The 13,943-nt window shown below is 40.3% G+C and overlaps 1 protein-coding gene across 1 annotated transcript in view; it reads left to right on the top strand.

The window, feature by feature from the left end:
* Nucleotides 1–4,212, top strand: part of adam17.S (ADAM metallopeptidase domain 17 S homeolog) — a 47,479-nt gene extending 43,267 nt beyond the window's left edge. The window contains exons 18-20 of the mRNA XM_018265931.2: nt 701–789; nt 2,325–2,381; nt 3,331–4,212. Coding sequence (XP_018121420.1) covers nt 701–789; nt 2,325–2,381; nt 3,331–3,675 — 491 coding nt within the window. The 3' untranslated portion in view covers nt 3,676–4,212. The remainder of the gene's footprint in view (nt 1–700; nt 790–2,324; nt 2,382–3,330) is intronic.
* The last annotated feature ends 9,731 nt before the right edge of the window (nt 4,213–13,943 follow it).

Below are 13,943 nucleotides of genomic sequence, written 5' to 3'. Positions count from 1 at the left end.
TGTAATACCAGCTCTGGCCTTGGCAGGTGTTTTACCGGCTAGCTGGTGGCAACCCTAACTGCAAATAATTCACTCTACAATATAAAATTTCATATCTGAACCAGCAAGTGTATTTTTTAGTTGTAATATTGGTGTGTAGGTGCATCTCAGGTCATTTTGCCTGGTCATGTGCTTTCAGAAAGAGCCAGCACTTTAGGATGGAACTGCTTTCTGGCAGGCTGTTGTTTCTCCTACTCAATGTAACTGAATGTGTCTCAGTGGGACCTGGATTTTACTATTGAGTGTTGTTTTTCTATCTACCAGGCAGCTGTTATCTTGTGTTAGGGAGCTGCTATCTGGTTACCTTCCCATTGTTCTGTTGTTCGGCTGCTGGGGGGAAAGGGAGGGAGTGATATCACTCCAACTTGCAGTACAGCAGTAAAGAGTGACTGACGTTTATCAGAGCACAAGTCACATGACTGGGGGCAGCTGGGAAACTGACAATATGTCTAGCCCCATGTCAGATTTCAAAATTAAATATAAAAAAATCTGTTTGCTCTTTTGAGACACGGATTTCAGTGCAGAATACCTCTACTCTCTATACCACTATTAACTGATGCGTTTTGAGAAAAAAAAAATTCCATGACAGTATCCCTTTAATGTCGGCTGCAGTCAATTTTGTGAAAAGTTCACTATGGGTTTGTGTTTGTTTTTTTTTTAGGAAAGTTCCTGGCAGATAACATTGTAGGATCTGTTGTTGTGTTTTCTTTAGTCTTCTGGATCCCACTGAGTATTCTTGTCCACTGTGTGGTAAGTAGGAGACTATTATTGGCATCGGTGTAAGAACATAACTTTGTAATATTTGCTTGGGCATCTTACTCAGCTCTGCATACTAAAGCTCAGCTTGTGTGAACATTGCCAACACACAGCTCCTCTGTCATTTCTCAGATCTATACATTACAGCAGGGGGCACATTATTCAATATAATCAAGTGTCTGTCTTCTGTCAGGTTCTTTTAGGTTCCCCACCATTCCCTTCCGTTTCTTTGCAGCTCCTCCAACCCTTTGGTTCCCTCAGCTCCATCCCCTTTCCCTTTTCAGCTGTGTTGTAAGGAACTGTTTTCTCTTGTGTTGGCTGCCATTTTGGATTAGACAGCAGTGAGAGCAGACAGCCTTGTTGGGGGTGGAGACCAGGGCCACCATCAGGGGGGCACAGGGGGTATAAATGTACCGGGGCCTGAAGGGGGGCTGAACTTTTCGAAAGAGCCAGGCCCCCCATGACAGCAATGAAGCCACGCCGCCTCCTTCTGAAGTCCCGAACAGCCGAAATGAGGAAGTGCCGAAAAAGCGGAACAGCTGAAGTCCCGAAGCAGCGATAAGACCTGAAGCCACGGAAACAGCCGAATTTGAAGTCCTGAAGCGACAAAAAAGACCTGAAGTCACGGAAACAGCCGAAATTGAAGTCCTGAAGCGCTGAAAAGACCTGAAGCCACAAAAACAGCCAAAATTGAAGTCCTGAAGCGTCGAAAAGACCTGAAGTCATGGAAACAGCCGAAATTGAAGTCCTGAAGCGCTGAAAACACCTGAAGCAACGAAAACAGCCGAAATTGAAGTCCTGAAGCGACAAAAAAGACCTGAAGTCACGGAAACAGCCGAAATTGAAGTCCTGAAGCGCTGAAAAGACCTGAAGCCACGAAAACAGCCGAAATTGAAGTCCTGAAGCGCTGAAAACACCTGAAGCAACGAAAACAGCCGAATTTGAAGTCCTGAAGCGACAAAAAAGACCTGAAGTCATGGAAACAGCCGAATTTGAAGTCCTGAAGCACCAAAAAGACCTGAAGTCCCCAAAGGAGGCGAAGTTGAAGTCCTGAAGCCACAAGTTCAATTCCACTGAACACCAATGTGTGTTTTTTTTAATCCCCTGGCCACCAATGTATTATTTTAATATTCTTTAGGCCCCTGCCACCAATGTTTTTTTGAAAAATATTCTTTGGGACCCCAATTTTTTTTTAACTTGTAAGGGGGGCCCTGTCACCAATGTTTTTTTTTTAACTTATACAGGGGCCCTGGTCCCCAATAGCTTTTTATAACTTGTGTGTGTGTGGGGGGGGGGTTACCTTTTTTAGCACTGATGTCTGTGTGGTCTTTTAACTGTGATGTGAAGTGGGCGGGATCTGGGGCTGTGGTGGGCGGGGCCCTGTGATTTCTAACGGCAGCCCTGGTGGAGACTGCATTGTGGATTATAACACCTTTAATAAATCAGTAGCGCTACTGTCGATCAGTTACGTATAATGCCTTTGGGACATGTACATTAATTGCTGACTGAAATATTTTGCATTTTTTTAGGACAAGAAACTGGACAAACGTTACGAAGAGACTACAAAGTCTTTATTCACTCCCAGTGTAAGTACAGAAAGAAGATTGAGATCACCTGCCTCTTGCATCTTTCCCAAATTCCCCCAAAATATATTCATTCCTTCCTCTGAGCATAAAGGCTAAATATAGTGGCCCCGTGGGTAAGATACAGGTGTGTAATGCTAATAAAAACTAGAGCCTGTAGAGTAAGGGAACAGGGAGAGCGGAAGAAAAGCTCAACTTGAACTCGCTCCGCAATGTGTGTGGAAGGTAAACCTGAGGGTATTCGGCCGGCACGTCATTAGTTATGGCTGATTTCTCTCTTTCTCTCTTTCATAGTCAAGTACATATTGGTTTTTTAAGGAGAATTAAAGCTTAACTAAAGAATAGGGCAGAAATGTTTTATATTATAATTTGTGCTTCTGTACCAGCCCAAGGTAACCACAACCCTTTAGCAGTAAAGATCTGTGTCTCCAAAGATGCCCCAGTAGCTCCCCATCTTCTTTTCTGCTGATTCACTGCACATGCTCTGTGCTGCTGTCACTTACTGAGCTTAGGGACCCACTCACAATATACAGTACACATAGAATAGAAATGTCACAATATAAGGCTGATTAGTAATTAATACAGATAATTACTACATGGCAGCACAGAAACCAGTGCAATTAGCATCAGAGTTTAATAATCAGCAAACCTGTAGCAGCAGCTTATATTACAGGGGAAGCTCATTTTCTGCTGGATAATTAGTGACGACCCCTAAGCTTAGCTTCTCAACAGCTGCTCAGAGCCCACTGAGCATGTGAGTGTCACAGACACTTTCCAAGATGGCGACCCCCTGTGACAAGTTTGAAGTCCTGGATCATTGCTGCTATTGACAAGCTGAAACTTTAGGCTGGTGCAATAAGTTCAGTATATAAAATATGGTATTTTTAGCCACATTCATTTTTAGGTTTTAGTTCTCCTTTAATACATACGCTGTGTGTTTTCTTCTCAACAGAATATGGAAATGCTGAGTAGCCTGGACTCTGCTCCGGTGCGCTTTGTTAAGCCGTCCCCTTGTGCCCAGGCAACTTGCCGTTTCCAGGCCCTGCAGACCGTTCCCGTAGTTCCAACCTCTGCCACCACTAAAGCCGATCACCAGAGAATGGACACAATTCAAGAAGACCCCAGCGTCGACTCTCACCTCGATGACCAATTTGAAGAGGGCCCTTTCCCTAACAGCGGCTCGCCAGCAAAGTCTTTCGAAGATCTCACAGACCGGCCAGTGGTGAGGAGCGAGAAGGCCTCATCCTTTAGACTTCAACGGCAGGGCCGGGTAGACAGCAAGGAAACAGAGTGCTGACAGACTGAGTGACAGTTCTCTAAACTCACAGCGACAATCATTTCACTTGAACTTAAAGAAGGCAAAAATAGGCTACAGAGAATGGAGCGGGTCTGGAGAACCGTTTATTTTGAGACCTGCAGCAAAAACCTCTTTATGATTAAACACTCCAGGAAGCAGCATTTTTCTAAGGGCAGAGACAAATAGCCTCTTCTTCGGGCGACTAATCTCCCCGAACTGCCTTCCAGCCGGCTTGAATATAAATCGACTTTGGGGCGACTTCAGAAAACGAAGCGCTCCAAGTGCCATCCCATCGGCGATTTCACTTTGTTTTCCGAAGTCGCTCAGAGTGCCATCCCACCGGCGATTTCGCTTCGTTTTCCGAAATCAATTAGTTTTTCTAAGTCGCCCGTTCGTTTTCCGAACCTATGGGCAACTTCTGAAAACAAAGCGCTCCGAGTGCCATCCCGTCGGTGATTTAGATTCTAGCCGGTGGGAAGGCAGTTCGGGGAGATTAGTTGCCCGAAGACTACAGCTTTTTCCTAAGGGCAGAGACAAATCACCTCTTCTTCGGGCGACTAATCTCCCCGAACTGCCTTCCTGCCGGCTAGAATCTAAATCATCTTCGGGTGACTTCGGAAAACGAAGCGCTCCGAGTGCCATCCCACCGGAGATTTCGCTTCGTTTTCCGAAGTTGATTTGTTTTCCAAAGTCGCTCCAAGTGCCATCTCACCGGCGATTTTACTTCGTTTTCCGAAGTTGATTCGTTTTTTCGAAGTTGCTTGTTAGTTTCCGGGACCTTCGGGTGTCTTCGGAAAACGAAGCGCTCCAAGTGCCATCCCACCAGCGATTTTGTTTCGTTTTCTGAAGTTGATTTGTATACCGAAGTCGCTCCGAGTGCCACCCCACCTGCGATTTTACTTAGTTTTCCAAAGTCGATTCGTTTTTCGAAGTCGCTTGTTCGTTTCCCGCACCTTCGGGCGACTTCAGAAAACAAAGCGCTCCGAGTGCCATCCTGTCGGCGATTTCGATTCTAGCCGGCTCGGATGCAGTTCGTGTAGATTAGTCGCCCAAAGAAGAGGCAATTTGTCGCCGGGCGACAAAATCTCCCCAAATTCTCCACGTGTGTCTTTGCCCTGAAGGTATTACTGGTATCTTGATGGGTAATCTGTGAAACAGAAGAAAACCAGACAATTGGGGACAGATTTATCAAGGGTCGAATTGAAAATTCTAATTCAACTAGGGAGTTATTTGAGTTTTTTAAAAAAATTCTAATTCAACTTTCAAGATTTATCATACTCTGGCCCTTTAAGAACTCGAATTCGACTATTCGCCACCTAAAACCTGCTGAATTATTGTTTAATTCAACAGGAGACGTCCAGGGATCAATTTGGAGTTGTTCGCAGCCTTCCTGACTTTCGAGTTTTTTTCGGGGGAAAAAACACAAATCAATTTTTTTTAAATCCAAATCAAATTCGATTCGAGTTTTCAGGTCGATTTAATTCAAACCGAGTTTGAAAAATTTGATTTTTTTAAATTTATTTCGATGGGAGTTTTTTCAAAACTCGCATGAATTCGAAATTCGACCTTTGATAAATGTGCCTCCTGGAGTCTCACTGATGCCTTTTGCAAGGGCCTTGGTACAAGGGGCAACAAGGATCAAAAAGTCCCGAGCGCTATATCCCCTGAGAATGACTCGACGTTGTTCTCATGTTACATTGATGTTCTGTGCAGGTTATTGAATTTGGTGATAATGACAGTTTACTAACACCGAGTTCTTATCATGGTGAGACTTGACTTAGAAACAATCCATGTTTGTTCCTGATAAATATGGAAAAGTTATCTGTTAAAGGGGTAGTTCACCTTTGAGTTAACTGTTAGTAGGATGTAGAGAGTGATATTCTGAGACAATTTGCAATTGGTTTTCATTTTTTATTATTTAAGGTTTTTGAGTTATTTAGCTTTTTATTCAGCAGCTCTTCAATCTGGTAACTAGGGTCCAAATTCCCCTAGCAACCATGCATTGATTTGAATAAGAGACTGGAATATGAATAGGGGAGGATCAGAATAGAAAGATGAGTAATAAAAAGTAGAAATAACAACACATTTGTAGCCTTACAGAGCATTTGTTTTTTTTTGGATGGGGTCAGTGACCCCCATTTGAAAGCTGGAAAGAGTCAGAAGAAAAAAGCAAATAATTATAGACCTATAGAAAATAAATAATGAAGACCAATTGACACGTTGCTTAGAATTGTCCAGTCTATAACATACTAAAAGTTACCTTAAAGTGGAACCACCCCTTTAAGCATCAGCTTTCTCCAAGTCTGTTTGTGCACCCGCCATTGTTCTAATCATGTGACGCTTTACGGGAAACTTATTGCACCACTCTTTCATTTTTTTACACTGGCTGTAACTGTGTACTTGATTTATGTGTCACATTAGATTTTGTTTTAAAATTCAGTGTATGTGTTTGCACTGCCGTAGCCAAGCTTCTTTGTCTGTGCCGCCATCATTCCTATAGACATTTAGGGGCAGATTTATCAAAGGTCGAGGTGAATTTCCGAATGAAAAAAATTAAAATTTCGAGCTATTTTTGTGTACTTCGACTAGGGAATAGTCCAAATTCAATTTGATTTTGAAGAAAATTCGAATATCGAAATTTATCGTACTGTCTCTTTAAAAATTCGGCTTTGACCATTTGCCATCTAAAACCTGCCGAATTGCTGTTTTAGCCTATGGGGGACCTATTTGGAGTCAATTGGTGGAGTTTGAAAAATCAAAGTTTTTTTTTTTAAAAAAAACTTTGAATCGAATTCGATCGAATGCGATATTCCTTCGATTCGTACGATTCGAATTTGGCCGAATACAGACCTATTTGAACGAAAACGGACCTATTCAAAAAAAAAAACTTCCAACTTAATTTCAGTTGGTCTTTTTGAATTCGAATGTCAAAGTTTTTTCATTTCTAAATTCGACCCTTGATAAATATGCCCCTAAGATATGTGTTTGTACCAAAACAGGGTACTTGTGCATTGTACTTAAAAGGGTCGTCCACCTTTAAATTTAGTAGGTTAGTAGGATGTAGGGAGTGATTTTCTGAGACAATTTGCAATTTGTTTTTTTGTATTATTTGTGGTTTTTGAGTTATTTAGCTTTTTATTCAGCAGCTCTCCAGTTTGCAATTTCAGCAAGCTGGTTGTTAGGGTCTAAATTCCCCTAGCAACCATGCATTGATTTGAATAAGAGACTGGAATATGAATAGGAGAGGCCTGAATAGAAAGATGAGTAATTGCAAGTAGCAAAAGCAATAAAACTTGTAGCCTTACAGAGCATTTGTTTTTTAGATGGGGTCAGTGAGCCCCATTTGAAAGCTGGAAAGAATCAGAAGAAGGCAGCAAAAAATTTAAAAACTAATTAAAGGAAAAATCATCCCATTTCTAAAAAAACGAGTACCCCCCACCCCAGATTGACCTTCCTCCCTCCTCCCCCAGGCTAACTACCCCCCCGGGGAAATGCCCCATACTCCATACTTTCCCCTCGGCACAAGGGGGTAGTTAGCCTCGGGGAGGAGGGAGGTCAACCTGGGGTGGGGGGTACTCGGTTTTTTACAAATGGGTTGAATTCTCCTTTAAGAAAAAATTGAAAAGTTGCTTAGAATTAGCCATTCTATAACATACTAAACGTTAACGTAAAGTGAACCACCCCTTTATCTGCATACAAAGCCCTCTAGTGTTTTGGTGCAGTCGTCTTTTAAATGAACCCTCGGTGTTTACATTCAGTAGTGCTGGAAATATGCCTCGTATCCCTGCCATAAAGCAAGGCAAGTTATGCCAAAAAGAAATTCCACATAGTCATGACTTCCCTTCATCTTCAGGAACCTCCCAAAGGATTATTTTTCAGATAAAAGTAAACAGCCTTTCATTCTGGTGACGGTACCCCTTTAACTCTGTTGTAAGTAACTTTACAGGCAAAGACCAGGCACGGATTCTACAGCTGACACTGAACTTCTTCACTTACCTGCTCCCCATAAACTCTGCTCTTATGGTTCTCCTATAGGAGACTCTTCAGCTTTGCTTTCAGTTGCTTCTAGCTAATACCTAAAGGGGATCGAGAGTGAAATCAGGGATTGGGGCGGATCGAGCGTGAAAGCTGAGATTGGGGCGGGTTGAGTGTGAAATGGTGCAGGATCGGGTGTAACTGAGCAGCCAGGCAGTGGAAAGATGGGGAATGACACTGCTGAGAACAAGCCAATAAATGTGTAATTCTAGTCTTCCCTGGTCTCTGGGTGGCAACTGTAGCTGTCTGTCTTCTTGCCCAATAGTTGCCAACTGGAGGTTTGGCTTCTTGGAAGTGATATGACATCATGCCGCATCATTAACGTTACTCATGGGTCACTGGACTGTCCAACTACTTATAGTTCCACTGATAACACTGTATAATACACAAAAGCCATGAATATCTTGTAAATTATATCCTTATAAACGGTGAGTTCTGATGTCATCTGTTATAAACGGTGAGTTCTGATGTCATTTCTGTCACATGACTCACTGAAACTTGTGTATTATAATAAATAAAGTACCCCCAGTTGCAAAATATAAGGATATTAGAAGTCACCTCGGAGTTCCATGGCCTGTATAAAAACACTCTGCCTTCGGCCTCATGTTTTTATATGGTCATGAAACTCCTCGGTAACTTATAATATCCTTATATTTTACAAGAGGGGGTACTTTATTCACTATATTACACCTCTCTCTTCAGTTGTGCTAAAGGTGTTAAACTACCCCAATACTTTCATCTCCAGTATAACCAACACATCCCTGTATGTTACTGATTTCATGCTCATCAATACTTGCCTCAGCTGCACAAAAGTGCTGATTTGGTATAGTTAGTAATAGTATTGTTAGTAATAGTATTGTTAGTAATAGTATTGTTAGTAATAGTATTGTTAGTAATAGTATTGTTAGTAATAGTATTGTTAGTAATAGTATTGTTAGTAATGATATAGTTAGTAATAGTATTGTTAGTAATAGTATTGTTAGTAATAGTATTGTTAGTAATGATATAGTTAGTAATAGTATTGTTAGTAATAGTATTGTTAGTAATAATATTGTTAGTAGTAGCAACAGTGTTTGCTGCTTGGCTTTCCTTAGCATCATAGTCACCTCCCAACACTCAGTCCCACCATTGCTGCTCATTATCATCCTAAGGGCAAGTACACGGCTGAAACTTTATTTTGGTGAGGTCTTCTGGTAATTAAAGGGCTTGTTCACCTTCCAAACACTTGAGTTGTTTTCAGATTGTTCACCAGAAAATATAGACTTTTTTCAATTACTTTCCATCTTTAATTTTTTTACCGTTGTCCAAAAATTGAAGTTTAAAGTAGGGATGCACCGAATCCAGGATTCGGCCTTTTTCAGCAGGATTCAGATTCGGCCGAATCAAAAAATGTAAATTAGGGGCGGGGAGGAAAATCACGTGACTTTTTTCACAAAACAAGGAAGTAAAAAATGTTTTCCCCTTCCCACCCCTAATTTGCATATGCAAATTAGTGTTCGGTATTCGGCTGAATCTTTTGCAAAGGATTCGGGGGTTCGGCCGAATCCAAGAAAGTGGATTCGGTGCATCCCTAGTTTAAAGTTTGATGTTCCTTTAGTCTGGCAGCTCAGTGATCCAGGAGCAGATTCTGAACTGTTACAATTTGATACAATTAGTTGCTCCATTTAGTTGATACATTTCTCAGCAGCATCTGTGGGAATATTAGTAACTATTGTATCAATTCTAACAGCTGCCTGTAATGAAACTCAGGGATTCTGCTCAGCAGGGACAAAGATAAGAAATGTATCAGCAAAGGGGCAGATTTATTAAGGGTCAAATAATAAATTTGAATTTTCGAATAGTTTTTTGGTGTCATATTCACACATTCAAATTTTAATTCCCCAATTCAAATGTAAAATTGAATGTGAGATTTATCACCCCTCGACCATGGAAACAGTTCTAATTAGAATATTCACCACCTAAAACCTGCCGAGTTTTTCGAGGTCTGGTTTTTTTTTCAGATTCGATTAAAATTTTCAGGTCGGGTTCATTTTCAATTGAATATTAGACCTTCTAATTTTTTTTAAATAACCTCCCACTCCAGTTGAGTATATTTGAATTTATTAGAGTAAAAAAAAACAAATTCACATAAATTCGACCTTTGATAAATCTGCCCAATAAGGGAAAAGGAACCCCACTGATTCCATTGCAAGTGTATAATGTCCTTCCTCCCAGCAGTCTTTAGTGGTAAGTAAGCTTTGCTGTGTGTATCAATTGAGAACAGTTAAAGAGTCGGCGACCCCCTCCCCCCAGAGCTGCGTAAAAATTAAACTTTACACTTCAATTTTCGAAAAAACGGTAACAAATAGAAAGTATTTGGAAAAAGTCTTTATTTCTGGTGAACAATCTAAAACCAACTGGAATGAAAAAAGTGTTTAAAGGTGAACAACCCCTTTAATATCAGGAAATGACAGTTTAGCTGTGGATCAATATCTTTCTTTCAGGCGGCGCCTTTATTTTTGTGCATTTATATACTTTCTGCCCAAAGTGTGTTGAACCTTGCAGCTCCCAGCATTGCCACATTTGTTGTACAAAACAATTGCAGTCTGCGTGTGCTGCTCATGTTTATCATCCCCACTCTCATATATATATTATAGGACTTCTCTCTCCCATTTATTAAAGTTGTTCTCAATATTTTTTGAAAACAACTCCGACCAAATCCGTACGGGTTTTTTCTCCTTATTTATCAATATACATTCCCGAGAATTTTGTTTGCAGGGAAAAAAAAAATTGTGGAAAAAAAACCCTGAATCAGACAAATCTTTTTGATTTTCCACCCATTTTTTCCCCTGATTTTTGCCTGAAAACCACGATATCTTTGGAATATTGTACGGCACCCAGCGCAGATCAAAATATCTTTGGGACTTTTCCCATTGACTTATAAACAACCTCAGCAGTTCTGAGATGCCGGATTTTCAAATTTGGACTTTTTCCGTCCTCGGAGTATAATAAATCCCAAAAAATTTGTTTGTTTTTTTTTTCACTAAAAATTTGGATGTTATACTAAAAAAAACATGATTTTTTCTGGTTTTTGGCATTAAAAATTTGGATTCTATAAAAAAAAACATGATTCTTTGGGGGGGGGGTTTGGCATTCAAAGTTTAGTAAATAACCCCCTAAGTGTACTAAGTGGTGGATAGATCTTCATAGGACCACACTTGAATCACTATAGTATATGTGCTTCATCTCCTTCCTCCAGCCTTATCTTAACCCCCGAATCAGACAAATCTTTTGGATTTTCCACCCATTTTTTCCCCTGATTTTTGCCTGAAAACCACAAAATCTTTGGAATATTGTACGGCACCCAGCGCAGATCAAAATATCTTTGGGATTTTTCCCATTGACTTATAAACAACCTCGGCAGTTCTGAGATGCTGGATTTTCAGATTTGGACTTTTTCCGTCCTCTGAGTATAATAAATCCCAAAAAATTTGTTTTGTTTTTCTACTAAAAATTTGGATTTTATACTAAAAAAAAAATGATTTTTTTCTGGTTTTTGGCATTAAAAATTTGGATTTTATAAAAAAAAAAAAAAAAACCACGATTCTTTGGGGGGTTTTGGCATTCAAAGTTAAGTAAATAACCCCCTAAGTGTACTAAGTGGTGGATAGATCTTCATAGGACCACACTTGAATCACTATAGTATATGTGCTTCATCTCCTTCCTCCAGCCTTTTCTTAACCCCGAATCGGACAAATCTTTTGGATTTTCCACCCATTTTTTCCCCTGATTTTTGCCTGAAAACCACAAAATCTTTGGAATATTGTACGGCACCCAGCGCAGATCAAAATATCTTTGGGACTTTTCCCATTGACTTATAAACAACCTCGGCAGTTCTGAGATGCCGGATTTTCAGATTTGGACTTTTTCCATCCTCGGAGTATAATAAATCCCAAAAAATTTGTTGTTTTTTTTTCCACTAAAAATTTGGATTTTATACTAAAAAAACATGATGATTTTTTCTGGTTTTTGGCATTAAAAAGTTGGATTTTATAAAAAAAAAACACGATTCTTTGGGGGTTTTTGGCATACGAAGTTTAGTAAATAACCCCCTAAGTGTACTACGTGGTGGATAGATCTTCATAGGACCACACTTGAACCACTATAGTATATGTGCTTCATCCCTTGCCTCCAGACTTATCTTATGTTTAATTGGGGCCCTTTAGCTGTTTACTCAGCTCAAAAATACATTATTGGTGGCTGAACACCTCCTTTATACCGTGTGCTGGTTGGGTTCCTCTGAGACTGACCAGGCATTTCCAGTAAGAGTTGTTGGTCCCATTTACTAATGCTGATCAGAGTTATACCTGGGCAGTAACCAGTCTTCTCAGTGCAAGAATAAATCCTCTGATACAAAAGTTCTTGCCTTCTGCATTTCAGTTTCCGCGTGTATTTTTCTATAAAGATGTATATTTCTTACTTGATACTAAAAAAAATGGCAAATTTATGATGTTACCGTATCGTTGTGTTAAACTTGCCGTACAAAGTACTTTTTTAAAGGAATAAACTAACTTGTTAACCATTGGACTGAAGGATTTTTATTTTGTAGGAACTATGGGATGGATCAAAAATCTACATAAAAATATAAGGAAAGACACAATGTGAACTAATGTTTTATAAATATGAGGATATTAGCTGGAAATAGAAGCTTTATTTGGCCTCAAAATAAACACACACAAACATATATATATATATAGTGGATAATGTACCCCCTACTGTAATTTATAAAGATATTATAAGTCACCAAGGAGTTATGTGTCCATATAAAAGCACGAGGCCGCAGGCCTTTATAAATTTCTAGTAGGGGGTACATTATGCATTATAATCTACATTTTGGTCAGCGTCAAAATTTTGGTCCGTCTCGGACGTGTGGCGTCCAATACCGACGCGCTGCGTCAAATTCGGCGGCCTGGGGGCCCCTGTTATAAATGGCGCATTCTGACATCAGAAGGCGCCGTTTATAAGGATATAATTTACAGTCTGGTCGAATAGGGAAATGAACAGACTGTAGATTATATAGAATATAATACACAAAAAACTCAAAAGCACCCGACTATAACCCACAAAATGTTGCCATGTTTAGACCTGCACCCAAGAGATACCCGTGCCTTTCTGCTCCGTGTACTAATTCTGCGAGCTCCTCTGGTTTCAAGACAAGGGCATTTTTTGCAATAGAGGAGGAGTTTAACTCCCCTGCGCGGAACCAATTTGTTAAACCTGACCCACAACCCGCATACTCACCCGCTTGGATCCGCTAGCTGACCCATAAGTACCTTAATCGCAACCTGATCCGCTGACCATCAAGAAACAGGAAGTGTTGTCATTGTAAACCCGGAAGTGACATCATTAGATGTAGGTGTGGTCAGAGAAAAAGGAGTAAAACTCGCTATTGATTCATCCTTACGAAACCCGAACAATAATCTAGCCAGTACTGTACATGAAAAGCATTTAAATACTACGATACTCACCTTTCTTATTATTACTGATACAAAAAAAAACAGAATCAATCAAAAATAAGTGTTTTTTTCTAAATTAGCATTGCTGTATTTTAGAGCTTTCTGGATAACTGATTTCTGTATAATAGATCTCATACCTGTAACTAAAATATTGGGCTTAATCATCAAGCAGACTATGGCTAGATAAAGGCTTGCCACCTTTGTGGTTTTGAACTGGGCATGAACACTTTAAAACATTGAGAATACTGGATAGAAATCCAGCCAGTTGCATCGAAGTGATGTAATAACCTTGCCCTGGTGTCATAAGTCCACCAACATCATTGTGCACCTCTGATGTCATTATGCCTGTTCCTACATCACTGCCCCACCCCCAATGTTATCTGCCCGCCCCCGGTTTAGCCATCAGCAAAAATGGCAACCCTAAGTTCAATGCCCTGTTGGTGGTCAGTGGCTGCTGTTGGACTGTATGAATGGGGCTTGTTGTGTATATTACACGTGTACTGCTAAATCCGTTGCCTGAGCTCAATCAACTCGTTACGTATCCACTAAGTGAATAAGAACGTGGCCAAACAAGAGAACAAGCTTACCGACACGAGCCCAGTAGGGTTGCCACCTGGCCGGTATTTTACCGCCCTGGACGGCAAAAATGATGTTTGATCTCAATGTTATTATTAGGGAAAAAAGATAAATATTTAGGAAGGCCGGTATTTTTTTTTCCAAAAACTGTGGCAACCCTAG

This window comes from Xenopus laevis, chromosome 5S (assembly GCF_017654675.1).
Source record: "Xenopus laevis strain J_2021 chromosome 5S, Xenopus_laevis_v10.1, whole genome shotgun sequence".
Classification (NCBI taxonomy): Eukaryota; Metazoa; Chordata; class Amphibia; order Anura; family Pipidae; genus Xenopus; species Xenopus laevis.
This window is presented reverse-complemented; position numbering and strand designations above follow the sequence as displayed.